The sequence below is a fragment of the Urocitellus parryii genome, chromosome 9 (assembly GCF_045843805.1).
Source record: "Urocitellus parryii isolate mUroPar1 chromosome 9, mUroPar1.hap1, whole genome shotgun sequence".
Taxonomy (NCBI): Eukaryota; Metazoa; Chordata; class Mammalia; order Rodentia; family Sciuridae; genus Urocitellus; species Urocitellus parryii.
Window position 1 is genome coordinate 20,071,963 of NC_135539.1, and position 27,042 is coordinate 20,099,004.

At 48.0% G+C, this 27,042-nt stretch overlaps 2 protein-coding genes and 1 pseudogene across 4 annotated transcripts; 1 reads left to right on the forward strand and 2 right to left on the reverse strand.

Moving 5' to 3' along the window:
* Positions 1-782: 782 nt before the first annotated feature.
* Positions 783-2,171, reverse strand: Nupr1 (nuclear protein 1, transcriptional regulator). The gene is made up of 3 exons (XM_026392151.2): positions 1,848-2,171; positions 1,368-1,511; positions 783-1,078 (listed from the first exon to the last, which is right to left on the reverse strand). Exons 1-2 carry the CDS (start codon positions 1,960-1,962, stop codon positions 1,381-1,383), a joined length of 246 nt encoding a protein of 81 aa, XP_026247936.1. The 5' UTR covers positions 1,963-2,171; the 3' UTR covers positions 783-1,078; positions 1,368-1,380.
* Positions 2,172-5,579: 3,408 nt separating this feature from the next.
* LOC113185166 (U4 spliceosomal RNA) lies at positions 5,580-5,708 on the reverse strand (annotated as a pseudogene).
* Positions 5,709-11,346: 5,638 nt separating this feature from the next.
* Sgf29 (SAGA complex associated factor 29) lies at positions 11,347-26,902 on the forward strand. 3 transcript variants are annotated; one of them, XM_026392141.2, is made up of 10 exons: positions 11,347-11,503; positions 16,329-16,417; positions 18,435-18,510; positions 18,944-19,016; positions 24,261-24,325; positions 25,165-25,294; positions 25,362-25,508; positions 25,750-25,785; positions 25,867-26,029; positions 26,698-26,902. In XM_026392141.2, the coding sequence occupies exons 2-10, from the start codon at positions 16,343-16,345 to the stop codon at positions 26,812-26,814; spliced, it is 882 nt and encodes a 293-aa protein (XP_026247926.1). In that variant the 5' UTR covers positions 11,347-11,503; positions 16,329-16,342; the 3' UTR covers positions 26,815-26,902. The 3 variants fall into 3 exon arrangements, with proteins under 3 accessions (XP_026247926.1, XP_026247927.1, XP_026247928.1); XM_026392142.2 differs by lacking the exon at positions 11,347-11,503 and having other exon boundaries at positions 16,334-16,417; positions 18,380-18,510; XM_026392143.2 differs by lacking the exon at positions 11,347-11,503 and having other exon boundaries at positions 16,345-16,417; positions 18,386-18,510.
* The last annotated feature ends 140 nt before the right edge of the window (positions 26,903-27,042 follow it).

Below are 27,042 nucleotides of genomic sequence, written 5' to 3' on the forward strand. Positions count from 1 at the left end.
TTCCATGGGCTGAGAGACAGGTGTGATGACAGGTACTGGAGCAGCTACATTGGGCTGGAGTGGAAGCCATGTTTTGAGCATGACAGAACAATGGGTTAAAAATAGCAGGAATCCCTGACACACCAGAGTTGCCATTTTAGCCCACAAGTACCTTCCCTGTGGGCTGTTGTGTGAGAGACAAAGAACTTTCTAGCCTGTGTTGTCTGAATCTTTGGTAATCAACATATCCACGTAGGTCCAACCACATTCTTGTTTATACCACGTTCTTTCGAAAGCTGGTCCTGAGACCGACCACACTGGGTTAGAATCTTTCCCCAGCTGACAGCCCAGAACCCTCTCCTGGAAGGGCCTTTGGGAACAATCTGAGTCCTTGAATTTGAGCCCTGAGTCACAGAAGGCAAATCCCTCCATGTTTTGAATTTTATTTTGTTTTTCCATCTTGCAGATGGCGTCAATAACTAACAATCTCTTCCAAAGGCAGTTTTATATAAAGGTGACATCATCACATCCAAGAACGGATAGGAACTGAGGAGGGGCACGTTTCACCGGCATCACTGCAAAGAAACAGGAAATGCCCTTACACCGCATAAGAAATCACAGAAATGCACACACCTCACCGGAGCGTATGTATAAAAACAAGAGACGGCGCCCAGCCTGGGTCCCTCCAGGAAGAGCCAGCTCACCACAGATTCTCTTGTTGGTTCATGCACTGGAGACACACAGGCAGGAAATGCCCAACGAAAAATACACACAGAACCAGGACACAAGACACAGAGACGAGCTGCTGCTGCTAGAGTTGTTTATTGTCACTGTGCCCTGGGTGGGGGCTCCAGTGTCTTCAGCATTTCTTTTGAGGGGGGTGGACTGTCCTGACTCTGCCTGTCCATCCCTGCTTTGCCCACAGCCTGCCCTTTTGCTGGGCCTGGAGATGCTTCCTTGGTGGGTCCCCGGGGTCTCACTCAGGCGGGGTGAGTCCTGGGGTTGGGGTCAGGGGCTGGCAGGCCCAGATGCTGCCTCTGGGTCATTCCTGGCAATCCTGTCTTCATGTCTGCGTGGAGTGTCCGTGGTCTGGCCTCATCTGGGGGGAGGAAAGGACAGAGGCCTGGGTTCAGGTTCGGCCTCTCCCACTCCCTTCCTCTGTGACTCCAGAGAAGAGCCTGACCCTCTCTGGTCTCAGTTTCCCCCTCTGTAGACCAGATGTCCCTCCGTTGGAAAGGTTCTGCGTTCCTCTCTGTGTGCTGGGAAACTCCTCTCATTTTATTCTGATGTTGAGGCAGCTCCTCCTCCCTCCCTCCCCGCACACCTTCAGGCCTGACCTTTCACAGCAGAGACACCTCCCCTGGCCCCGTTGTTCCCTGGCTCCTTACCTCCAGCTCGGCCTCAGCGCTGGGCCTTTTTCCTCTCTGAGTTCTGGAACTTGGTCACTAGTTTCCTCTCGTGCCCTCCAGGACTGGGGCGGTTGGTGTGGGCAGCAGCTTCTCTCTTGGTGCGACCCTTCCGGCCTCCACCGGCTGGTACCCAGAGAAGGAGATGGAGGTGAACCGTGATGCAGGGGAGAGGTGGTTGATGGGGGTTGCCAGGGTAGAAGGGGCAGGGACATTGGAGGGGCGTCACCATGCAACTAGGGGACAGCAGCACCCCTGCCTGCTATTTCTCCGTATGTGGAATGAGGGTCCCCCAGATGTGTGATGCCCCATGGCTCAGGGGTTAGAAGGACATGACTTATGGGGGCCACAGACCAGTTGACTAGAGAAGGGCAAGACCTGGGGGAGACCAAGGAGCGGGGACCTGGGGTGGCAGAGGGACTCGGAAGTGGAAGGACCGGGGAGGTGGCGGAGTGGCCTTACCCACGTGAGGGTGGGCCAGGCCGTAGAGGTCATACTCATCCAGGCTGGCTTCTTCGTCCTCTGGGCCTGGGGGCTGCCGGGAGGGGCTGGTGGCGGGGGGCAAGGTGGCCATCATGTCTGGCCGCTCTCTGCCTCTCCTCTTCTCCTGGGGCTTTGTTTGTGTCTGGTTTGGGGGCCAAGCGCCTGTGCTCTCCGGCTCACTCAGCCCGACTTATAAGGCTGGCCTCGACCACAGACTGGCTTCAGGCCTTGGGGCCTGTCTGATGCAATCTGGTTTTCCCAGAACCCAGCCCATAAGTGCTGGTCTTGGGAGGGGAACCAGCAGCTGGGCCACTGCTCCTCCCTCTCTGCTGGGTATTTTTCCACAGTGGAGACTCCCGCCTCTCAGGGGGAAGAGGGAGGAGGCAGGGTCTGGGCATAAACAGTCCTTGAGATCTTGGCCAGCAGAGACCGAGGGCCTCACCTGCGTCACTCCTTCCTGTCCAGCCTCCACCCTCTGCCACTGGCTCCTTCTGGGCCTGGGTTTGGCCACAGAGTTGCCCTCCTGCTGTTCCCCAATCAGGCTCCAACTCAGGTTGTGGTAGTCAAATATGGAATGAAGAAGGAGGGAGGGGGACTTCAACACACCATGTGCCCTGCGAGTGCGTCCCACCTCCGTCTCTTGAAGGAAAATCCCCTTAATATCCTGCATGGAGTCCCTGAGTGACCGTCCTCTCCTGAGGGAGAACAGCCAGGTGGCTGAGAACACAGACTCTGCAGCCTCAGGCCCTGTGTTCAAAGTCGCAACCCACTCCTGCCTCTGTGACCTTGGACATGTCACTCCACCTCCTGTGCCTCAGTTTCCTCTAAAGACCAAGATGACATTCTATCTACACCGTAGAATTAGTGAGAGGAGTCCATGAGCGAATTCACGGAGAGGCCCTCACAGCGTTGCCTGATGCTATGCGAGGGCTACATAAACGCCGGTCACATTTTCTAATATAATGCTCTCACTGTAATATGTAGGGGACAGAAGAAGTTAATTTATAATAAAATGATAAAAGCATAATCTGCTGGGCCTGGTGGTACACACACCTGTAATCCCAGAGACTTGGGAGGCTGAGGCAGGATTACAAGTTTGAACCAGCCTGGGCAACTTAGTGAGACCCTCAGCACCTTGGTGATACTCTGGCTCAAAATAAAAACCAGAAAGGGCTGGGGAGGTAGCTCAGTGGAAAAGCAGCCCTGGGTGGGTCCAATCCCCTGTACAAAAAATTATGAATTATTGTGAATTTAAGGATGAATTAAGTGTGACTTTTTTGGTACTAGGGACTGAACCCAGGGACATTCTATCACAGAATTAGGTCCACAGGTCTTTTTTTTCTTTCTTTTTAAATTTTATTTTAAATTTTGAAACACAATCTTATTAAGTTGGCCAGGCCAGCCTTGAACTTGAGATCCTCCCACGAGTGCCATGGCACCTGTCCTTAAATGTGAATTTGATAGGAATTTGTATAAATTTTAAGTTTAGATAAGAAACATGTGGAAATGAAATATTCCATGTTTGCCTGAAGGATCTAAATCATATGAGTCATTTTGGCCCAGAGAGGTGCCCACCCACATTTTCTCCACCCTGCTGTCTTTGGCAGGGAGGTGGACAGACAAAATGTTCCTCGTTTTAAAAAACAAACAAAGCACTCTGGTTTCCAATGAAGCAAGACTTTCTCAGGCCAGGCCAGCTATGAATCTCTGCTCACACTCCTGTGAATCTATTAAATCCTGTGTCATCTCAGTGTCACCAAATCCGTCCTTCACCCAAGCCCTCTCATAGCCCAGGGTCACCCTTGGTTCGCTCAGAAGCTGTCCTTCTGCTTGCATTCCTGAATCAACTAAATTTAGCTTTTGTTTTCCTGTGGGTGATGTGTGAGTTCTTTAATACTCAGGAAACAAAAGTGAAAACGGAAGGCCTCTCCAGTCAAAGCAGAGTTGGGATAATAACAGACCAGATGACAAGAGGAGGAAAAAGAACCCTAATTTAAACACAGATAACACACCAAGATAAGGTGACATGGAGAAAATTAGGAAATATGTGTTCCTGGGACATGGTGGTTTGGGTTTTGTTTTTTTCCTCCCTGGTATTGTGGATTGAATCCAGAGCTACTCTACCACGGAGCCACGTCCCCAGGCCTTTATTTCTTATTTTGAGACAGGGTCTCACTAAGTTACCTAGAGCCCTACTAAATTGCTGAGGCTGCCTCTAAACTTGTGATCCTCCTGCGTCCCAAATCGACGGAATTACAGGTGTGTGCGACCACACCTGGCCACGCCCTTTTTGTTTTGAGACAGGGTCTTGCTGTATTGCTGAGGCTGCCTCCCAGGTAGTTGGCATTACAGGCCAGTGCCACTCAGCCCAGCACTGTGGTAGCAAAATAACTCCTCTATTATCAAATGGGACAGGGTTAGGTTTCAGGTTCAGATCATCAAAAATAAGTTTTTTACTTACATGACTATCTAGCAGGACACGGGACAATACTTAACCATACGGAGTTGTTTGGGCCCCTTTCCCTCTTATTGTGACACCCAAACCACCCCCTCGTAGATTTCTAAGGAGTCCCCTATGGGGAAGTTTCACCTTTTGGCCTCTGCCACCAGCCTACTGGGTGACAAGCTGAGAGCTTTTGGGCACACTTCTTCTTCTTTTTTTTTTTCTTTCTTTTCTTTCTTTTCCTAATGCTGGGGATTGAGCCCAGGGTAGGACACATGCAAGGAAAGTGCTCTACCACTGAGCCACACCCAGCCCTCCCACTTCTGGGTCTGCTTACTCACCTATAAAGGGAGGACAGTGAGAGCATCCATATGTGAGAGAACTTGGCCCAGAGCAAGGCACATGACTTACTCCCGTTTCCCCATTATTCAAAAACTGCCAGATGCAGTGGCGCACTCCTGCAATCCCAGTGACCTGGGATGCTGAGGCAAGAGGACTGCAGGTTGGAGGCCAGCCTCAGCAATTCAGTGAGACCCTTGTCTCAAAAAGGGCTGGGGATGTGGCTCAGTGGTAAAGCACCCCTGGGTTTAATCCCCAGTACAGGGGGTGGGGGGAGCTCTGAGGGTGACTTGCTCAAGGTCACACTCTGGTGAGTGATGAATGATTTGTACCCACGGTCTACCTGACCCCAGTTCCAGGGCTCATTCTAAGTCCGCACAGCTGACCAAACACTGGCAAAGGTTTGCCTCCTCCATTGTGTGGAGGCACCTGTCAGGGGTTCTCTCTCCCTCCTTCCTCCCTTTCTTCCCAAACGGTCCTGCTCGGGACCTGGTGTGCTGAGGATGCAGAGACCCACCATAAGCTGTACCTTCTGGAGTTTCTGTGCAGTGAAGCAGATGGCTCCTCAGCATATCAACACATTCTTATCCAAAATAACACACATGCTGGCCTGGTGTCGTGTGCCTGTAATCCTAGCCTCTCGGGAGTCTGAAGCAGGAGGATTGTGAGTTCCGAACCAGCCTCAGCAACTTAGCGAGGACCTAAGAAACTCAGTGAGACTCTTGTTTCAAAGGCTGGGGACTTAGCTCATTGATAAAATGCCTCTGGGTTCAACCCTCAGTACCGAAGAAAGAAAGAAAGACAAATGACATTAATATGGGTCAGGTAGACCGTGGGTACAAATCATGAGATTAATAATGGTACTGACTATTCTGGGTAGAGGCCAGGGTGAGGGACTCATGAGGATTGAAAAGTCAATTTTTTCTTTCATTTTTTAAAACCAGTGCTGACTACATGTTGCAAATTGTCATGGCAGGGTATTGGGAAAAGTTTTCAAATAGTAACAATCACGCCTTGGGTAAACCTCATTGGCTACCACACTGCCACTGTGAAAAGCTAGCTAAAAAGTCATTCTTAGCATAGCATAGTGCCTAGAAGGTGGCAAGTGTTCCATAAATGTTTGCTGTTTTAGTTATTCTTCATTAGGGCAGGAGTCTTGCCTGTCTTATCATTGCATCCTCGACACCTGGCACACAGTCAGAGCTTAATAAATGACAAGGTGAATGAATATATGAAGCTTTGCTGAGGTCAATACTGCTGTTCAGCTTCCAGATTCTCTGCTCTGAGGGATCTGAGAGGCCCTGCCCTAGTCACACAGAGGACCATGAAGACATGTGATCAGCTGCAATGGAGCCAGGCAAGGGCTTTTCTTCTTTGGCTTTGATCTTGCAGGTGTGGAAGGAGGAAATCTAAACCCTGGGGAGAAGGCCAGGCAGAGGGCCAGCAGTCAAAAGAGAAGGTATTTCTGGGAAATGCTACACATGGACTTATAGGGCCCCAAAGATGACTCAACGGGAAAAGTCAAGAGATGAGGTTTTACGTCCTGCAGCCTCCAGCTGTGTGTAGCAGCAGGCACGAGGAAGTCTGCATTCTTTCTGCTTAGGGTCATACCTTGTGACATTCCAGCAGGTTGCCAAACACACCTATTACAACCCAGCAGGATCCACTTGCAGTAAACTCAGGGGGCTGTGGAGCAGGGGTCTGTGTGGTAGATAGCAAAACACACCCAAAGCCAGGAGTTAAACAGGAATCAGAAAGTCCTGGATAGTTTGAGGGATATACAGAAGTCACTGACTCAAAGGATCCGGAAATTTCCAAGGCATGATGTGTTCATCAAGATTATTAAATTAAGATTAATAAAAAGGGCTGAGGATGTAGCTCAGTGGTAGAGTGCCCTGGGATGAATATCCTGCATGGCTAGGGGACTCTAAATGTGTCGCTAAGACCCCATAACCCTGGTCCAGAGAAACTCAAATTTTACAGCTGTGCTTGCAATTTTCCTGGCTCTGTGATATCCTTAGCTTGAATATAAATGGATGATTTTTTTTATTTATTTAATTTTTGGTACCAGGGATTGAGCCCAAGGGCATTTAACCATGGAATCATATCCCCAGCCCTTTTATTTATTTATTTTTTATTTTGAGACAAGGCTTCACTAAGTTGCTGAGGTTGGCTTTGAACTTGTAATCCTCCTGCCTCAGCCTCCCCAGCTCCTGGGATTACAGGCGTGAGCCACTGCTCTGGGCTTTTAATACATTTTTAAATGAAAAAAAAAAATCACTCCTACCAGAAGGATCTGAACCATGGACCACGCGTGCCCCATAGAGGTGCAGTTGCTGCCCTGCTGTCCTGGACAGTGGTCAGTTCTTGGGATTGCCTATGGGCTACTGATCTTCAAAGGTCAAGTTCTGAGGAAGGTCAAGAGGATTCCCAGGGTGATCTTTGAGATCAGCTTGGTGGCTTTCACTCTGAGACATGCGTTGGTCCAGATGGGGAAGATGGATTCAGTTTTGCAGGGCTGTCAGGTTAGTGCACGCTGAGTTGTGTTAGGAGACCGGGGCGCCTCCTGGAGCTGAACCCGCTGTGCTGCTGGTGCAGAACCTGAGCTACCATGCTGCTTCAGACCCAGACCCCTAGGGGCCATGAATCAGGAGGGCACCCCAGACATTGATGGCGCTGTCCTCATCGCCCCCTAAGGGCGACCCTGAGCCCAAGCCCAACACAGCCCTGGGCAGCCTAAGAGCCTGAGGCTGTGCTTCTGTAATCCTTTTCTTGTGAGAAAATATCTTTTAGTTACTGAAAATAAAAAGGAGAGACTATGGGATGTACATACTCTCCATAATGGTGATGTCCTAGACTGGAACTATAGAGAATTTTATTTTATCCATTATATATTTTAGATTTTGGACTTAATATTTATTTTTGGTACAGGGACTGAACCCAGAGGGGATTAACCAATAAGCCACTTCCCCAGCCTTTTAAATTTTGAGACAGGGCCTTGAGAAGTTGCGGAGGCTGGCTTTGAACTTACAGCCCTCCTGCTGTAGGATCCGGAGCTGCTGGGATTGCAGTGGCCACCACGCCCAGCTTTACAATGTATAATTTATAAGCAGACAAAAGGCAATTTTTATGACTTAATGTATTTCATCCTCTTCCTTCTTCATATTCCATGCATATGATGCCATCTTCTGGTGGCTTTTTGTGTATGCATCAGGGACAAAAACCATTGAATTGTCAACAGTTTCCTGCACCTGTCTGCCTGAAGTGTTTGAGCTGCGCCCCTGAGTCCAATCCCTGGTACCAAAACAAAACAAAACACCCCCCCCCAAACAAAAAACAAAACAAAACAAAACAAAAAACCAAATGTGTTTGACTCAGTCAGGGAGATGTGCAGATGAACTGGAGACATGGAGGTGAGGACACAGATAAATATGCTCCAGGCGCCTCTGGAGAGGCCTAGGAGACTGACATGAAGAGGGAGGTGGGTTTGGTTGGGAGGGAGGGAGGCGGGAAAGAAGACAGGGATACCAGAACATGAACACATTTGCTTTTTGTGGGTGGTTGTTGTTGTAGATGAACATAACAGCTTTATTTTATTTTATTTATTTCTATGTGGTACTGAGGATCAAACTCAGTGCCTCACCTGTGCGAGGTAAATGCTCTACCACTAAGCCACAACCCCAGTCCCACAATTGCATTTTTAAAAGACCACTCTGGTCAGAAGAGATTTGGGGAGAACATTTAAGAGTATATAGCTCCATCCTAGTGGTGGATACTTATCCCAGAGAAATACCCACATAGGCCATGAGAGGACAAGCAGGAGGTCACTCATTATGGCATTGTGGCAGCAAGTAATGGGAAGCAATTTAGAAGTCCACCATCAGGGGTCCAAATGACTAAAATGTGGGTACCTGCTTTGAAATGCCACATGCTTATTCTAAGTCACATATTAGAAGTACTAATATGTGACTTAGAATAAGTCAAGGATAGTTCTAAAAAGTAAGTCCTGAATGGAAAAAGAAATCGAATGAGGTTTATAGCACAATGCCAATAAGCCTGGGTGTGGTGGTGCACGCCTGTAGTCCCAGCTTCTTGGAAGGCTGAAGCAGGAGGATTGCAAGTTTGAGGTCAATCTGGGAAATTTGGCAAGACCTTGTCTTAGAATAAAAACCATAAAGGACTGGGGGTGGGTGTAGCTCAGTTTTAGAATGCCCCCAGGTTCAATCTCCAGCACGGCATGATAGACAGATAGACAAAAAAACCCACGATGGACTTGGATTGTGGCTCAGCAGTAGAGCACTCACATAGCATGGGCGGGACCTGGGTTCGATTCTCAGCACTACATAAAAAAATAAAGGCATTGTGTTGTGTCCATCTACAAAAAAGATTCTCTCTCTCTCTCCCCCGACCCTTAAAAAAATCACGATGAAAACATGAGACCACTGACCACATTTTACAAGGACATTTCCTTGTCCTATTGGTGAAAGGGGGAACAGTAAAGAAAAAAGTTAAAGGGACAAAAATATATAAACCAAGAGAGAGGCCAAGCAGAGCCCAGTGGAGATAGCGTGTCACGAAGGAGAAATGAGCATCTCAACCTCAGCACCTAATTAAAACAATAGCTGGCATGCTGGCATAGGCCTGGAATCCTAGCAACTTGGGGGGCTAAGTAGGAGGATCAGAAGTTCGAGGTCCAGCTTGGCCAACCTACAGAAACCCACTCTCAAAATAAATTTTTAAAAGAGCTGGGATAGGGCCAGGGTTGTGGCTCAGTGGTTGAGTGCTTGCCTAGCATGCATAAGTTACTGGGTTTGATCCCTGGCACCACATAGAAAGTAAAAACAAATAAAATAAGGGCATTGTGTCCAACTACAACTAAAAAAATATTAAAATGTTGAGTTCAATCTCCAGTACCAGGGTAGAGGGGGAGGGGAAGTAGATGGATTGTGTTCTGTGGATGAATACAAGTAAAGCATTTTCTGCAGTGCCTGACATGCAGTAAATGCCCAACAAGTCTGTTTTTATACAGCAGATACTTAGTGGTAGGTTGAATATGAGAGGAAAGGAAAGGGTGATGTTGAGGACAGGTACTAGTTCAGAATTATGCTGAGACTGCTAGGTGCAGTGGCGCAGGCCTGTAATCCCAGAGACTCAGGAAGCTGAGGCAGGAGGATTGGGAGTTCAAAGCCAGCCTCAGTAAAAGGGATGCACTAAGCAAATCAGGAAGACCCTATTTCTAACTAAAATTCAAAATAGGGCTGGGGATCTGGCTCAGTGGTTGGGTGCCCCTGAGTTCAATCTCTGGTACCCCCGCCTCAAAAAAAAAATATGCTGAGTGGGAGGTGAGATGAATAAATGAAAATGATGATAGATAATTCTTTTGAGAAATCTGGATATGAACGGGAAGACAGAAAGAAAGACAGAGCCCTCCCTTACATGTGGGCAATGCTCTACAACATTTATTTGTTGTTGTTGTTTTTTTTGAGACAGCATCTCCCTATTTTGTCCAGGCTGAGTTCAAATGATCCTCAGCTTTCTGACTAGCTGGGAACACAGGCATGTGCCACTAACACATTTTCTAAGTTAATATATGTTTACTGTAGAAAATAAGGAATTAAAGAAAAAATTAAAAAAAATTGTGAACCAGAAGAATGGAATCCTAATTAGAATAAGTTATACTCCATGTTTGTATAAGATGCCAAAATACAATTTACCATCCTGTATATGTAAAAAGAATAAATTAAAAATATTGAAAAAAGCAATTGTGAGCCTAAAGTCTCTCCTCATGAGCAACTACAGTGGATATTTGACATTCGGGAAAGCTCCTAAGAACTTCATGAATGTAAAATTCGTGAAATGCTTAAATAGCATAATATTCACAAAATGCAGGATGCAGAACTGAGATTGGGTAGACTGTTCCTACCATTCATTGAGCTAGAGACCACAGAGAAGAAATTCAAGTTTGATGGAAGAAAATGATATGTTAATTTTGGGGCTGAAAGTTTCAGTGTGAAGTCTGAGATTTTCTAATAAATAGAAAAATATCAGTGGCCTGTTAAGTACCAGGTACTGTGCTAAGTACGGGGAATACTTAGATGAACAAAACAGATGAGCCTCACCCCAGAGAGCTGCAAGTCTATCAAATAATCCACTAATATATAACTATATATTATATAGGAGTTCTGTAAGAAATCATAAGGTACAAGATGGCTTTTGACAAACATCATAGGAGCTAAATATTTGTATATTCACATTCTTAATTTCCTGGGGAGATTCTATAAAATTGTGATTTCTGGATTAAAGAACGGTTTATAATTTGTTCCTAATTATTAAAAGACTTTATATTTTTTAAGCAGTTAAACTGAGTTGAAACTGCAAAGATCTTTTACAACCCCTGTGGGGTACTCCTTTCCCCATCAAAAATCTGCTCTATTTTTTTTTTCTTTTTCTGATGCTAGGGATGAAACCCATGGTCTCGCGCATCCTAGGCGAGCGCTCCACTCTCGCTTTTAAGTACATTTGCTTTTTACAGCAGCTTTGGGATGTGGGAGAAGACACTGAAAACACAAAGCACCATGGTTTGTGGAGTCCTGCACAGGTGTCAATATAAAAACCACATTTCCCAAGAGGCAGCGCGGCACGTCACAGAGGAAGGGCCGCGCGTGCGCACGAGAGCCCTCAGCGCTCAACCAAGCTCATAAAAGGAAAAAAAGCGTGTGTGGTTCTCGACGTGCCGCGAATCTTCGAACGCAAGTGCGTTACTATTCGCAGACTCTGAAAAAGCGTTCGCGGGACGCACCCACTGTCGCCGTCGCAATTTCCAGCGCGACGCGTTTGTTCCGCTTGAGATTCGGTAGGTGGGGCTGTGCCGCGGGCCTGGGAACGCCTGAGAAAGGCGGGCACGGAGGGCCGAGGTCCTTCTTCCGCGCTCCGGTTCCGGGCCTCGCTGAGGGCCGCCTTCGAGGGGCCGTGCGCACGCGCCCTGCGCGGAAAGGGGCGGAGTTCGGGAAGGGCGCCTAGCGCCGGCCGCCCCGGGGTCTGCGCGTGCGCCCTTCCGTCCCCGGCGAGGGTGGGAAGCCACGCCACGCCACGCCGCGCCGAGCTTGACTAGGGAGCCCGCCCCCGGTTGATCTGTGAGGATGAGACCTGGACACCTGCACTTTTTTCTCCTTGTCCCCCAAACGCACAACAGCCTCATTTACTCTCTTTCACCTTCCAGCTACCTCCAGTTAACCTCCAGTTAACCTCATTTGCATCCAAGGGCTAGACCCTTTGGCAGCTTTTTCTCTTCCAGTCTCTTCAGTTCCCTTCAGGCAGGCCGTTTGCTCCGTTTGTCCCCTGAAACAGTCCACTGGTGGTTTTCCAAAGCCACCAATGATCTCTGGGTCACCAAGTTCAATGATCAGTTAGTTCTAGGTCCTGAGCAGGATTTGGTGCAGTAGATCTCTGCCCCTTGTTGACTCCCCATCCCGGCTTCCTTCTCCATCATTCTGTTAGCACATATTTACCCTTGAGGCTTAGTTTCATTTCCGGGTGTCTGATTGTGAGTATTCTCCTTGGCACATGGCATATGGTACATGGTATGCGCCCCCTCTCCCCCACTTTTTTTTTTTTTTTTGCATTACTGGGGATTGAATCCAGAACTTCCCAGGGCTTTGGCCCATGTGAAGCAAGCTCTCTCCCTACTCCAGCCTTTTCTAAATAACATTTTGTGACAGAATCTTGCTAAAGTTCTTCAGGCTGGCCTCCAACTTATGATCCTTCTGCCTCAGCTTGCTGAGTATCTGGGGTTACAGGCACATGCTGCTGCACTCAGCCTGGGAGGTCCTTTCTGCCTGAGAATTTGTTTTCAGTTCTTTGACGTTCTCGGTTATTATTAACTCAGGGTTATCCATTTATCTGCTTTATCTTCTGTCTCCTTTAGTGCTTATTTCTCCTACGGATAATTATATGGAACTGTAGTCATACAGCAGCTAGCTGTAGGAAAACATTCTGAAAAATGCATTTTTAGGTGTTTTCATTGTGCATTATAGAGCGCACCTATACAAACCCAGACATGTAGCCTGCTATATTCCTAGGCTATAAGATATAGCCTGTTGCTCCTAGGCTACAACTCTGTATAACATGTTACTGTACTAAATACTGTAGGTAATTGTTACAAAATAGTATCTTTTATGTATCCAAGCATAAGGAACGTTATAGTAAAAATACTAGGCAGTAGGAATTTTTTGGCTCCATTATAATATTATGCAACCACCAACAATATTTGGTCTATTCTTGACTAAAATGGCACTATGCAGTGCATGACTGTTTAATGTCTGGTTTCTTTTCTGGACTGTTTCCTAAGAGGAAGATGGGACTCTTTGTCTCATTCACTGTTATATATCCCTTGTGCCTGCTACAGAGTAGATTCCTAGAGCTGTGATTGCACATGTAGTAAAAAACAGATCAGTGTCACAGGTGACCAAAGAAAAAAGAGAAATTGGATTTCATAACAATTAAAAACATCCAAGGACACAACTCAAAAAAGACAAAGCAACTTAAAAATGGTTGAAGGCAACTCTCTAAATAAGATACATAAATGGCCAACAAGCAAGCACAAGAAAAGATGCTTCCTGTCATTAGCCATCGGGGACATGTCAATCAAAACTGTAGTGATATCACTTCAGGCTTACTAGGATGGCTGTAATAAAAAGACAGGTGACAGATGTTTAGTATAGATGAAGACAGTGGAACCCTCACATTGCTGGTGGGAATGTAAAATGGTTTACCCACATTGGGAATAGGCAGTTCCTCTGAATATTAAACATAGAGTTACCATATAATCCAGTGATGGATACCCACACCTAAATACATACTGAGAACATGAAAAAAGTATGTCCATCCAGGGCTGGGGCTGTGGTTAGTGGTAGAGCACTCACCATGCGTGAAGCACTGGGTTTGATCCTCAATACCACAAAAAAATAAAGATATTGTATCCATATTTTAAAAAAATATGTCCACACAAAAACTGTATGTGAGTGTTCATGGCAGCATCATTCATAATAGCCCCAAAGTGGACACAACCCAAATGGTCATCAGTTGATGAATTTATATACAAAATGTGGTGTACCAGAACAATGGAATATTATTCAGTAGTATGAGGAAATGTGCAATACAGGCAAATCTAAAGAGGCAGAAGTTGGGTACGGTGGTGCACACCTGTAATCCCAGCAGCTTGGGGGACTGAGGGAGGAGGATCAAAAGTTCAAAGCCAATTTCAGCAAAAGTGAGGTGCTAAGCAACTCAGTGACACTCTGTCTCTAAATAGAATACAAAATAGCTGGGGATGTGACTCGTGCCCCCCCCCCCCCGCCAAAAAAATAGGCAAAAAGTATATTAGTATGTGCCTAGACTTAGGTGAATGGGAATTGTATACCTTTTTATTTATTTATTTATTTAAATGACTTTATTGAGATATAATTCACATACCATTATAATTCACCTATGTAAAATATATCATCCAGTGTTTTTTTTTTTTTTTTTTTTAAGAGAGAGAGAGAGAGAGAGAATTTTTTAAAAAAATATTTATTTTTTAGTTTTCGGCGGACACCACATCTTTGTATGTGGTGCTGAGGATCGAACCCGGGCTGCACGCATGCCAGACGAGCGCGCTACTGCTTGAGCCACATCTCCAGCCCTGTATACCTTTTTAAAGTGTACAATTCAGTGGGTTTAGCAACTATTACATTAAATTAAGAATATTTTTTTATCCCCTGTCAAAAGTGTCGTATCCATTTCCTCTGTCTCCCCCAGTATTTCCCTACTTATCTTTCTATGGATTTGCTGATTCTGAATATTTCTTATAAACAGAAACATAATATAGGGTCTTTTGTGGCTGGTGTCTTTAATTAGCATAGGGTTTTTAGGTTTATCTATGTCATAACGTGTCAGTACTTCATTTCTTTTTATTGTTGAGTAATACTACATTATATGTATAATACCACACTTCCCCATTCATTTTCTCCACTTGCTTGCCAACAATTGTTTTTCTTATTTATTTATTTCCTTATTTTGGTACCGGGGATTGAACTCAGGGGCAGTCAACCACTGAGCCACATCCCCACCCATTTTGTATTTTATTTAGAGACAGGGTATCACGAATTGCTTAGCATCCTTGCTTTTGCTGAGGCAGACTTTGAACTTGAAATCTTCCTGCCTCAGGCTTCTGTGCTGCTGGGATTACAGGCTTGTGCCACTGCACTGAGCAACAATTGTTCTTATGTCTCTTTTTTTATGAATGAAATGGTATATCTCCTTGTGATTTTGATTTGCATTCCCTGATGATAAAGAGGTGGAATGTGGTTTTATGTACTTGTTGGTCATTTGTACTGCTAAAGTTTGGATCTTAAATGTCTCCCAAAGACCCATGTGTTAAAGGCTGGTTGACATCCTGGAACTGTTGGGAGGTAGTGTAAGTTTTAGGAAGTGGGACTATTGGAAGGAAATTGGATCATCAGGGACATGTCCTTTTTTGAGAGAGAGAGAGAGAGAGAGAGAGAGAGAGAGAGAGAGAGAGAGAGAGAGGAGGGGGGGAGAGAGAGAATTTTAATATTTTATTTTTTAGTTTTCGGCGGACACAACATCTTTATTTGTATGTGGTGCTGAGGATCGAACCCGGGCCGCACGCATGCCAGGCGTGCGCACTATCGCTTCAGCCACATCCCCAGCCCAGGGACATGTCCTTGAAGGGATATTAGGTCCTGGCTCCACTCTTTGTTTCCTGGCCACCATGAAGTGAATAGGCCTCCTTTGCCACATGCCCCCACCATGATGTGCTGTGCCACCACGGGACCAAACAGCAAGGCCAAGTTGCCTCAGCCTGAAACCTCTGAAACTGAGAGCCAGAATAACTTTTCTCCTTATAAGTTGATTGTCTCAGGTATTTTTGTCAGTAATATATGTATATCTTTTTGAGAAGTTTCTGTTTAGATAATTTTGTCTGTGATCTGAGATTAGAGGTCCTAAATCATTCTTCTGTATGTGGATATCCACTCATTCCTCTACCATCCGTTGAAGAGACTATTTCCGCATTGAGTTGTCTTTGTACGCTTTTTGTAACTCAGTTGACCTTGGATGTTAGGGTTTATTTCAGTGTCTAGATTCTGGTCCATTGATCTACATGTCTCTCCTTAACAATACCTCACCATCTTGAGTACTATAGCTTTGTAGTAGTTTTGTATTTGGGAAATATGGTTCCTCTGACTTTTTAATTTTCAAAATTGTTTTGGGTCCCTTGACTTTGCTTATGAATTTTAGGATGAGTTTGTTAGTTTTTACAAAGAAGCCAGCTGGGATTTTCATATGGAATGCTCTGAATTTGTAGATCAATTTGAGGAATATTGTCATCTTAATTTTCTGTCTTCTAAGATCCATTTATTTAGGTCTTCTTAATGTCTTTCAAAAGTGTTTTATGGTTTACTCTGAAGAATAAAGATTTTATACTTTTATTAAACTTGTTCCTAAGTATTTTGTTTTCTTGGTATTGTAAATGGAATTGTCTTTTTAATTTCATTTTTGGGTTGTTTGTGACAGGTGTATAGAAATACAATTGATTTTTGGTAGGACTTCCCCGTATCTTTTGAAGGAAAGCAGTTCAGCCCACAGGAACCACTAATGTCCTCTCCCTTCCCCACCAGGCACCTTATACGCCATGGCCCTCGTGTCTGCTGACTCCCGCATTGCAGAACTTCTCACAGAGCTCCACCAGCTCATCAAGCAAACCCAGGTAGGAAGCCACAGCCCTCCAGAGGAGGGTCAGGGCTGTGACACAGAGCTGAGGAGGATTGCGGGTGGGACTTGTGTTCCCAGAGAATGTGAATGCAGGAATGCAGAAGGTGAGGGGGAGGTGTGGGGCATGACTGGGCCTCCTGTTGGATTTTCTGTAGTGTACAGGGTTTCTGGGTTCTTTTTGTTTAGCAGCTGTATTGGGAGATAATTCACATAACTATGCCCCATTTAAAGTGTGTAATCCAGTAGTTTTGAGTATATTCAGAGTTGTGCAGCCATGTCTATAATATACATAATGGCGGATACATGACAGTAAGCATTTGTCAAAACCACACAGAGGGGCCTTGTTAGAGCACGGACTGCAGTTAGTAGTGTGTCAGTACTGGTCCGTCCTCGAAGCAGAGGAGCGACGCTGAAGCAAGATGTGAATGATTGGGGAAACTGCATCGAAGAGAGCAGGAATATGGGGACTTTCTGTGCTGTGTGCTCTGTTTTTTAAACCTAAAACTGCTCTAAAAATAGTTTACTAATGAAATAAAATTTGAAGAATAGAAAAAGACGCTGGCACAGCATTAGAGTTCCGTTCAGTTTATCATCATCCTGGTCACGAGAACGTCTCTCAGGAGGCCACTCAGGTCTGCCAGCTTCTGTTTGACCTGGTCAGCTTCCAGAAGCAGGAGCGGTCTTGCAGGTGTCCGGGCACCTGGTGTAAGAGTGAAGGGAGACCATATTCTCTCGCTCTGAGCCTCTCTTAGGTTTTGCTATAAGACTGACTTCTTTCATCACATAACCCCTGTGAACATTCTTTGACCTCAGACGCAGGATGCCAGATGCAGGCCCCCCCCTTGTCCTCCTAACCTCACACTCAGCAGGAGAGCATTTGAGAGCGAGTGCTCCTCTCCTTTGTCAGTGGTAAACACTGTCCATACTTTTCCACCCGTGGGAGGTGTTGGATTGGCCGCTGTGCTGTCTGGGTGGCTGGCAGCGGTACCGTCTCGTCCATTCCCTATTACTCCATCCACATGGGTCAGTTACAAGGAGCAAGTACTGGGCTCTCTCCACCTTGAGGCTGTGCTCACTGTTTGCCCCACTTTGCCACATGGCATAAAGGCACAGCCTATGCCTCATGTACTTAAAAAATCCCACATCAGAGTTAAAAGGAAGAGTTTTACCTTCTCGTGAGGGGTCGTCCCTGCCTCCAGTGTCTGTAGCTGTAGCCCTGCTCCCAGGGACCAGTATATGGGGAAGAATTGTACCAGTACATCCACCTTCAACTTCTTACCCCAGTCAATTGATCACAGCTGTGTGTGCTAATTTTTGGACTCTTGGTTCTGTTCTATTGATCCATGTGCTAGTGACACACCTTCATTCCTCTTTTTTTTTTTTGGTGGCCCTGGGGATTGAACCTGGGAGCGCTCTACCACTTAGCGACATCCCCAGCACTTTTTATTTTATTTTGAGCCAGGGTCTTGCTAAATTGTCGAGGCTGGCTCCTGCCCCAGCCTCCTGCATTATGGGAGTGTGCCACTGTGCTTTATGTTTTCGTTTTTGTTGTATAGAGCTGTGGATGGAACCTTGGGCTTTAAGCATTCGAGGCAAGTGCTCAACCACTGAGCCACACCTCAGCCCACCTCATCCTTGTGATGATGTAGCTTTGTAGTAGATTTTGAATTGAGTCCTTCAACTTTTGTTTTTCAAGATTGTTTGGGCTAATGTGGGTCCTCGAGTGTCCATATGAGTTCGAGGATAAGTTTGTCAATTTATGCATAGAAGTCACCGGGAATTTTAATGGTGATTCCATGGAATCTGTAATTTATCTCTTTTTGATAAAGGGTGTCATTAAAGGATAACTCATGATTTAACTCTTAATGGCTTTTGTAATGTTTTGCATTATTAGTCAGGGGAAAAGCTTGTCTTGAACTTGTACATTTGGATTGATGGGATGGGGCTCTGGCCCAAGATGCAGGGTGCCAAATGAAGGCCTCGCTCCTGTCCCCTCAACCTCATGCTCACAGGAAGAGCGATCGAGGAGTGAACACAATCTAGTGAACATCCAGAAGACCCATGAGCGGATGCAGACAGAGAACAAGAGTGAGTAGCAGGGCTCAGGAGGGAAGGGCTGACCGGGTGGGAGCTGACTGGGAGCGCAGCAGTCACTGCTTTCACAGGGGGCTTTTGTATGTATCTGTGTATTCCAAAATGAACTGCTCCATGGGCCAGAGGGCCAGTGTTCCCTTAGGCTGAGTGACCTTAAGTGACCCAGGAGACTGGTGATGATGGACTGATCAGCTCTAAAGAACCTCAAAATCCCTGCCTTAGCCGTGGTGGTGTCTGAGCATGAACTTGCTCAGCAGGAGCTGTCGGCCCTTGGGTACACTGAGGAGCCAGTAAAGCCCAGGCTCTGGGCCCTGGCCTCTCTGAGCCTCCCAAATATGCTTCTGGTGTCCTGGGAGCAGTGCCACGTGGCCGCCGCCGCCGCCGCCGCCCCTCGCCTATGCCTTCTCACCCTGTGCTCGCTCTACAGTTTCTCCTTATTACCGGACAAAACTGCGAGGCCTCTACACCACCGCCAAGGCCGATGCGGAGGCCGAGTGCAAGTGAGTACTGTCCTGGCCCTGCTATTGCCCTCTTCCCTTCCTAGTGGGGCGCTGGACTCTGGGCGCCCGCGCTCTAGAGCCCCCAGCCTGGGTCTTCTGTGGAGGAGAGTCATCCTGCCTGGCCTCTCCCCTGGTTCCTGCCCTCCTAGTGCCTCCTCCAGGGAGGCCTGCCGCTGGGTACCTGATGGCACAGTGTGAGTCAGGTCCCAGCACTGCCATTCCCTAGTTCTTTGCCCTGGGGCACAGCTTCAGCTGAGACTCTGTTCCCTCTTCAGGAAAGCTGGGACAGTCACTCCCTACATGATTGTGAACATAAAATGGGATAAAGCATAGACAGTGCCAGATCCCAGGGTTGGTGGGCTCTTATGGCCATCCCCCATGGTGGAGATACATTCTGTATTGAGTTGAGGCCCAGTGATAATAAAGGCTGCTTTGCAGCCTCACTGTGCTGCTGGGACCATTCCAAGTACTTTTTATGTTTATCTCATTTAATCCACACAGCACTCCTTTGAGTAGTTTGCAGAAATTACCCCCATTTTACAGCTAAGAAAACCGGCCTCAGAAGGGTTACGTAATCCACCAGAAGCCTGGGTCGAATCCTGTATTCTTTAATACCCTGCTAGATGACAAAATGGTACCTTTCCACAGGGTATATTTATTTTACATGAATATGTCACAGAATAGGGACAAAAGTTATTAGTGTTACTAAGTATAGGCTATTACTTTATTTATTTACTTTTTAATGCAGGTTGTACTCAAGATGATAATTTCATGATTACATAATAAGCTGTGGTCTGCAGTTTAAATAACCGCTGAGCTTGTTCAGGGACCTGGGATGCCAGCTGTGGAGTCGCTGCTCAGCATCGCTGATGGCTCCAGGGCTCTTCCCTCCTTCTGTGTGGCTCCCTCAGGCTCTGTCCTGCATTTACTTCCTGGTTTTCTTTGTCATCTGCCCAGTCTGCTTGGCTTTGCTGATGCTTATCTGAGTCTGGTGCTGGGCCATCTCTGAAGGAGACACAAGAAAGGGGAGAACCCTGCCTTCAAGGGCCCAGTCCAGAGAGCAGGCCTCAGGACTGGGGAAGAGGAGGGCAGGACACCAGGTCCTGTTGTACTGTGAGCCTCATCCTGGGGGCCGTGCAGGCCAGTGAAGACTTAAAGCAGGAATGAAAAAGAATGGTTGGGTGGGTTCGAGGCTAGGTGGGAGACTAGGCCTGAGATCTGATAGAAGTGAATGGGACAGTGGCAGTGGGGACTGGGAGCAAGGATGGGTTCAGAGCCATTTCTGAGCTGGGTCTGGGTGCACACCTGAAATCCCAGCTTCTCAGGAGGCCGGGGCAGGAGGATCAAAAGTTTGAGGCCAGGCTCAGCAATAGTGAGATCCTATCTCAAAATAGCAAATAAAAATAGGCTGAGGATATAGCAGCTCAGTAGTAAAGCACCCTGGGTTTAATCCCCAGTATGGGGCGGGGGGGAGCCATTTCTGAATCAAATTAGGGGCCAGTTAGCAAAGGGGAGATTGAATTCAGATTCCAAGGTTTCCAGCTTGGACAAAGGGGTCTGGTGGGGTCCCTTAGGGGACGGACCTTAGCCAGGTTGGGAACAGAACAGAAGGGTGGGGCTGACTCAGGCAGGAGCCACTGGATTCTGACTGAGGTGTCTTGAAACAGCTTCCTCCTCCTGGCTGGCCAGCCCTCCCCACCTTGCCCCCTCTCTGGTCCACAGATTATCATCTGGCAGAAGTTGGGCTGTTTTTCACTCACTGAGGCTGGGGTGGCTCGCAGAGTCAGAGGCATACCTTTTTTTTTTTCTTTTTCTTGGGTGCCCTGGGCCTCATACAGGCTAGATAGGCTCTACCGTGGAGCTGCAGCCCCAGTCCTTCATTTGAGTATAAAAAGCAGACTGTACTTCCCAGTCTGACTGCTCGCGGAGTGAAGAGACTCTGGAACCAGTTTGGCGTGGGCCACCGCTGGCACTGCTCACAAGCTTAAACATGTTAAGCTTATTTGGTGGATGCAGGGCCCACCCTGAAGTTCTGCTGCTGTTTTACTTTTTCAGACTCTTTAACCTTCTTTCATTTGCTCCATAAATACTGAATCAAACCTTCTCAGCCCAATATTAGGGTGGAAAGGGGCATGGGCAAGAGGGGTACTCCAGTCTAGCTGGGGAGGACCCATGCAGTTGGGTCTCACCATGTGCCCTGATCTGGCCACTATAACACGCGTCAGTGGTTCCTAAAAGAAAGAGTCATACTTTTCTTTTTTTCTCTCAGTGCTGGGTATTGACCTGGGGCACTCTACCACTGAAACAGGGTGTCACTGTGGTGCCTAGTCTGGCCTCAAACCTGCAATCCTCCTGCCTCAGCCTCTCAAGTCGCTGGAATTACACTACAGCTCCCAGCAACAGAGACATTCTTTTATGACCCTATAGTATAGAATTCTGAAAATCAGGACAGTAATTCAGATACATACTGAGGAACTACAGAACTTCTTCATATTTCATCATTTTCTGCTCATGTCCTGTATAGTAAAAGGAATAGGCCATTTTTTTCTAGTCGCCATTGCATTTAGTGTCATATCTCTGTCTCCTTGAATCTAGAACTGTTCCAGGCTGTCTTGGCCTTTCATGATGTGACATTTTTAAGGACATAGGTCATCTTGTAGCACATCTTTCCATATAGATGTGTCTGACGTTTCCTCACTGTTAGATTCAGATTTTATGCTTTGGGCAGTGGCAGCACAGATGTAAGGTCCGTGGTGCGCCTACTAGAAGGCCCCAGGTGCTGTTTGTCTGTTGGTCAAGGTGGTGTCTTTGGCCTTTCTCAGGTTCTCATAATCAGTGAGTATCTTCTGGGAGATATTTTGTAACTATGCATACATCCTGTTTCACTTCAGACCTTTGGTTTGAGTTTCCATTTTATGATTCTTGCCTGAAACAATTGGGATTTCACCAGGAGGTTCTCATGTCCAGATACCACTTGTTTGGTATCACATGGAGTAGAACTTTGGACATGCTGTACAAAAACTCTGTCTTCCAAATGGGCCCAGCATCAGTGACCAGCCTTTCAGAGTTTCCTTTGATCTACTGGCTTTTATTCTTTCTCTGCTCTCTGGACTTCCTGATTGCCAGTGTCCTAGTGTTCCCAAGCCTGTGGTGGCTAAGCCTCCCTTGCCCCACATATCAACCCCACTGAACTTGAGTGCTTCGCACAGTGGGGTGGCAGTTCACCTGCCCTGCTTTGGTGTAGCCGCTCTCTTCCCCTGTCCCCTGGCCTCTGCCTGCTGAGTGCTGTGAGTCACTTGCTCTGGACACCCACAGGGTCACATTCTGGAATGCTGTATTGTGGTTGTTCATGTGTCTCCTTCCTGTTGGACAGAGTCCTTTCTACCAAGGGGTGTTTAATAAAGCTTTGCTTGAGGAATGGGCTGGGGTCGGCTCTGGGAGCAGGTAATAAAATGACCCATAGTGGAGCGCATTGCTCTTGAAATGACCTCTGGGGTGGTTCCCCAAGATCTCAAATAAAGAAGCCTGCCTTGACTGGTTGCAGTGGTACTCGCCTGTAACCCCAGTTATGCCAAGGCTGAGGCAGGAGGATTGCAAGTTCAAGACCAGTTTGGGCAACTTGGCGAGACCATGTCTCTAAATTAAAAATAAATAAATAAAAAGGAATGAGGATGAGAACCCAGGGGAATGTCCCTGGGTTCAATTCCCAGTACTGGGACAGAAGTAGAAGCCTGCCTCCATGGAAGTTTTGTGGTGATATCTGCACCAGGTGACTTGGGTTTCTATTAACTTGGAACCTCCATAAACTGACTTCCTTAGCTTCCTGGGGCCACAAGTCTGTGCAGAGGTCTGTGCCTGGTTGTGGTCTTGCATGGATGAGTTTCCTGCGCTCCAGCGTTGCTCTTACCCAGGGCAGTCTCCACAGCACTGGCTCTGTCCTACCTAGGGAAGGCCCCGGGTTCTCACTTCTGTCCTCATCACCTCAGCAGGATGTTAGAGTGGCCTGAGCCACAGCTGCTTTTCTGCAGGATATGTCATGTGCTCTCAGCACAGGCAGCCCAGCCAGACCTGCCTTTCCCCATAGGATCCTTATCTTAGGGCCTCGGGCCTGTTCTTCCTGCTGCCTTGCCATTTGTACTTTTAGCTAAGCCAGGACTGGGGATTTAGCTTGGTGACAGAGTTCTGGCCTGGCATGCACCAGGCCTGATTTTGAGCCCCAGGGACCCCAGCCCAAACACACATGCAGATTACAAACAAACACAGGCATGGATTACTTAACACTCTGAGATGTGCAGCCTTAGGCAGGTTTATGATTGTGAGAACATGACAGAGAACTTAAGCAAATCTAGATGCTGTAGGCCACACTCAGTGTGACCTCTCGATGCAAATAAGACATGCGGTAAATATGAGAGAGGCAGCTGCTGGTGTCAAGGGCATATTGCTTTCCAGTTAATTTCTTTATTTAATAAATCGGAGTATAATCTAACAATCAAAAGTGAAGTGAAGGGGCTGGGGCTGGGGCTCAGTGGCAGAGCGCTTGCCTCATAAGTGTGAGGCACTGGGTTCGACCCTCAGCACTACATAAAAATAAATAAATAAAATAAAGATATTGTGTCCATCTACAACTAAAAATAAAAAATAAAAAAAAGAAAGTGAAGTTAATGTTCAATCTAGTAGCATAGCCAGGTGCAGTGGTGCACACCTGTAATCCCCAGTAGCTTGGGAGGCTGAGGCAGAAGGATCATGACTTTTTAAGGCCAGCCTCAGCAACTTAGTGAAGCCCTAAGCAATATAGCAAAACCCTGTCTGAAAATACAAAATGAAAAGTGTTGGGGATGTGACTCAGTGGTTAAGTGCCCCGTGTTCAATCCACAGTATCAAAAGAAAAAAACCTCAAACCCTAGTAGTAGCACAGTCACTGTTATTGAGTGTACTGTACTGTGTGTAACTGCGCATACTCTACTGTCATACCTGTGGCCATGCAGTAGGTTTGTCTACACTATCACCGCCACACACATGTAGTGTGTTGCATTAGGATGTTGAAATGGCTGTGGGGTCACTGGGCGAGAGGAGGTTTCCAGCTCCCTTGTGTGCATTCCTTGTGCCCATTGAACAGTCCTTATATGGCCTGCGTTGTCCTCTGGGACTCTAGTTTGCAGCAGTAGGGTTGCCTGAAGAGCCCAGCCTGGCATCAGCAGGAAAGTGCATGCCCCAAGACCTCTTCTCTGCCTTTCCTACCCTCAGCATCCTCCGCAAAGCCCTGGATAAGATTGCTGAGATCAAGTCGCTGTTGGAAGAGAGGCGGATTGGTGAGTTGGGAGAATGCACTAGGGTTTCCTGAGCAGGCAGAGTGGGGGCTGCTGAGGACAGCCATCAGGCCTTCTGTGGGGAGCCAGTGGCACTGACAGGTTATCACTGCACATGGCCTCGGGAAGGGTTTTCCTCCTGGTTCTCTCTTCTTCTGAGAGGGCCTGTGCCTCCCTCCTTCCTCCCACCACCCACTCTGCTTCTTGCTGTGGGGGGAATCTCGGAGCTTGGCAGAGCCCACCCTGTGTCCTGAAGCAAGACCACGAGTGGCTGCCACCCAGCTGCTGCCTTCCAGGCCCACAAACGCCATTGCCTCGGCTTCCCCACCTGTCTTGCCATGGTGGGCAGACCCCTCGGCCCTTGGCCTTGTCTCCTTGCCAGTTTGGTTTTGTTTGAAGTTGAGGGGTGCGTGGAGCCATGCCTGAGAGGCCAAAGGTCCACGCTGAATGATTGGTTCTCAATTTTGGGTGAATAGATGATTAGAGAAGTGCCCAGAAGGGTAAGGCTCCTGTGGGTTTTGATGGCCCAGCACACTCAGGCCAACGGTGCCCAGGTTAGGAGACAGAGGTGACTGCACCTCCAAACCACCCTTTGGCAACTTTGTAGCTCCTCCCCTCAAGGGTGACCACTGTCCCCACATCTCATCACCCTGGCAGTTTAGCTTGTCAGGGTCCCAACTTGGACATCTCGTGGATGGGCAGGGAAGGGGCTGGACCCTTGGTGGTAACTGGGGAGGTGGGGGCTCCCTGCTGAGCTCTTCTGACAGCACAGGGCAGGGTGCTGGGGGTCTCAGGGCAGGTGCCCCTCCCTGGGGCCTCAAGGGTACACCTCATACCCACAGCGGCCAAGATCGCGGGTTTGTACAATGACTCGGAGCCGCCTCGTAAGACCATGCGCAGAGGGGTGCTGATGACCTTGCTGCAGCAGTCGGCCATGACCCTGCCCCTGTGGATCGGGAAGCCTGGTGACAAGTGAGGGTGACAGCCAGCAGGGGGGGCCTGGTGTCCAGGCCCAGACTAATGCTCCTTCCACTCACAGGCCCCCACCCCTCTGTGGAGCCATTCCAGCCTCAGGGGACTATGTGGCCAAGCCTGGAGACAAGGTGGCTGCGCGGGTCAAGGCTGTGGATGGGGATGAGCAGTGGATCCTGGCAGAGGTGGTCAGTTACAGCCATGCCACCAACAAGTGAGTGGACACCCACCCCGCTGAACCTTGCTCACCACACCCTGTTCCGCTGGCATTGTTCAGCCTGTGTGCACAGCGGGAGAAGAGCTTCCCCGAGGGCACCTGGGCAGGAGGTGTGGGAGGCACTGTGCTCCTCGGGCCACTTTCCCACTCTCCATCTCCCCCTCCTCCTCTTTCTGGCTCCCTGGCTTGCAGTGGGCACCTGGCTACACCTGGTGTCCTCCTTCCGTTCCCCCCACAGGTATGAGGTAGATGACATTGATGAAGAAGGCAAAGAGTGAGTGTCCAGCTGGGAATGGGTGGCCAGGCTCCTGGCAAGTGGTCTCCCTGGCCCTGGGCTGATTGGGTCTCCCCTCAGGAGACACACCCTGAGCCGCCGGCGCATCATCCCACTGCCCCAGTGGAAAGCCAACCCTGAGACGGACCCTGAGGCCTTATTCCAGAAGGAGCAGCTTGTATTGGCCTTGTATCCCCAGACCACCTGCTTCTACCGTGCCCTGATCCATACGCCCCCACAGCGGGTAAGGCAGCCTCGTGGACAGGCCTTTCATGACACCCGGCTCCCAGACAGGGCATGGGGTCATCTTCCGAGTCCTTCCCTTTTCTCCTGTCATGGCCTTAAAGGACCTGCATCTACCTTGTGAATCCCTCCTGCCCAGCCTGAGACGGAGCCTGCCCCTAGTGAGCAGGCTGCTCTGCCCTCCTCTCCTTCCTCACTTTGACCATAATTGGACCCCAGGCCCAAGCTAGGAGCACGTACCAATGTCTCCTGACTCCCTCCATCACCCCAGCTCTTGCCGACACTGACACATGAGACTCTGGTCATTGGTAACCTGATGCAGCTAAAGGCTGTTCTCCCTGTGCCTCTAGGACACCTGTCTGCTCTCTGGGCTGTCCTTAATCCTCTCAACACAGGGCTCCTGAATGGCCCCAGACATCCTTGCAGGTCTAGGCTGACCCTTGGGTAGTGAGTCTCTCTTATTTCCCACTCTTTATCCCCTGCCCTGGAGAACTAGCTCTGGAGTAGCAGGGACTGGGGTGAGCATCTGGACCCCTTGACTCCAGAGTGAAAGATGAGGACCAGAGAGGCTGGGAGCTCACAGCGTTCCTGCTGGGCCAGGCTCCAGGCCAGGAGGAGGCTGGCCTGTGCCAGCAGCCTCTGACCAGCCCCTCCTGTTTGCCCTGGCAGCCCCAAGATGACTACTCGGTTCTCTTTGAAGACACCTCCTATGCAGATGGCTACTCCCCTCCCCTCAATGTGGCCCAGAGGTACGTGGTGGCTTGTAAGGAACCCAAGAAAAAGTGAAGCTAACTGTCAGACCGGAGGTTTGCTACTGCCGTCCTCATGGGAGAAGGCAAGAGAGGATTTTCTGGGATCAAATAAATATTCTTCCTCCTCTCCTGTGTCTCCTGGCTTTCCTCTGTAGGGGGTGGGGCAGAGGGCCCTACCTGCTCCAGAGAGTCTTCCAAGAGAATCTCTGTCTTGAACAGATTATATAGGTATTTTACATTTTTATTTTTTGGTGATAATGGA

Excerpts from the sequence above, each read along its gene's own strand:
- Sgf29 (XM_026392141.2), top strand. The coding sequence starts at position 16,343 with ATGGCCCTCGTGTCTGCTGACTCCCGCATTGCAGAACTTCTCACAGAG. Across the intron at positions 16,418-18,434 it reads AGCTCATCAAGCAAACCCAG|GAAGAGCGATCGAGGAGTGA; the intron begins GTAGGAAGCCAC and ends TCATGCTCACAG. Across the intron at positions 26,030-26,697 it reads TCCATACGCCCCCACAGCGG|CCCCAAGATGACTACTCGGT; the intron begins GTAAGGCAGCCT and ends TTGCCCTGGCAG.
- Nupr1 (XM_026392151.2), bottom strand. The coding sequence starts at position 1,962 with ATGATGGCCACCTTGCCCCCCGCCACCAGCCCCTCCCGGCAGCCCCCA. Across the intron at positions 1,512-1,847 it reads CCTGGCCCACCCTCACGTGG|CCGGTGGAGGCCGGAAGGGT; the intron begins GTAAGGCCACTC and ends TCTGGGTACCAG.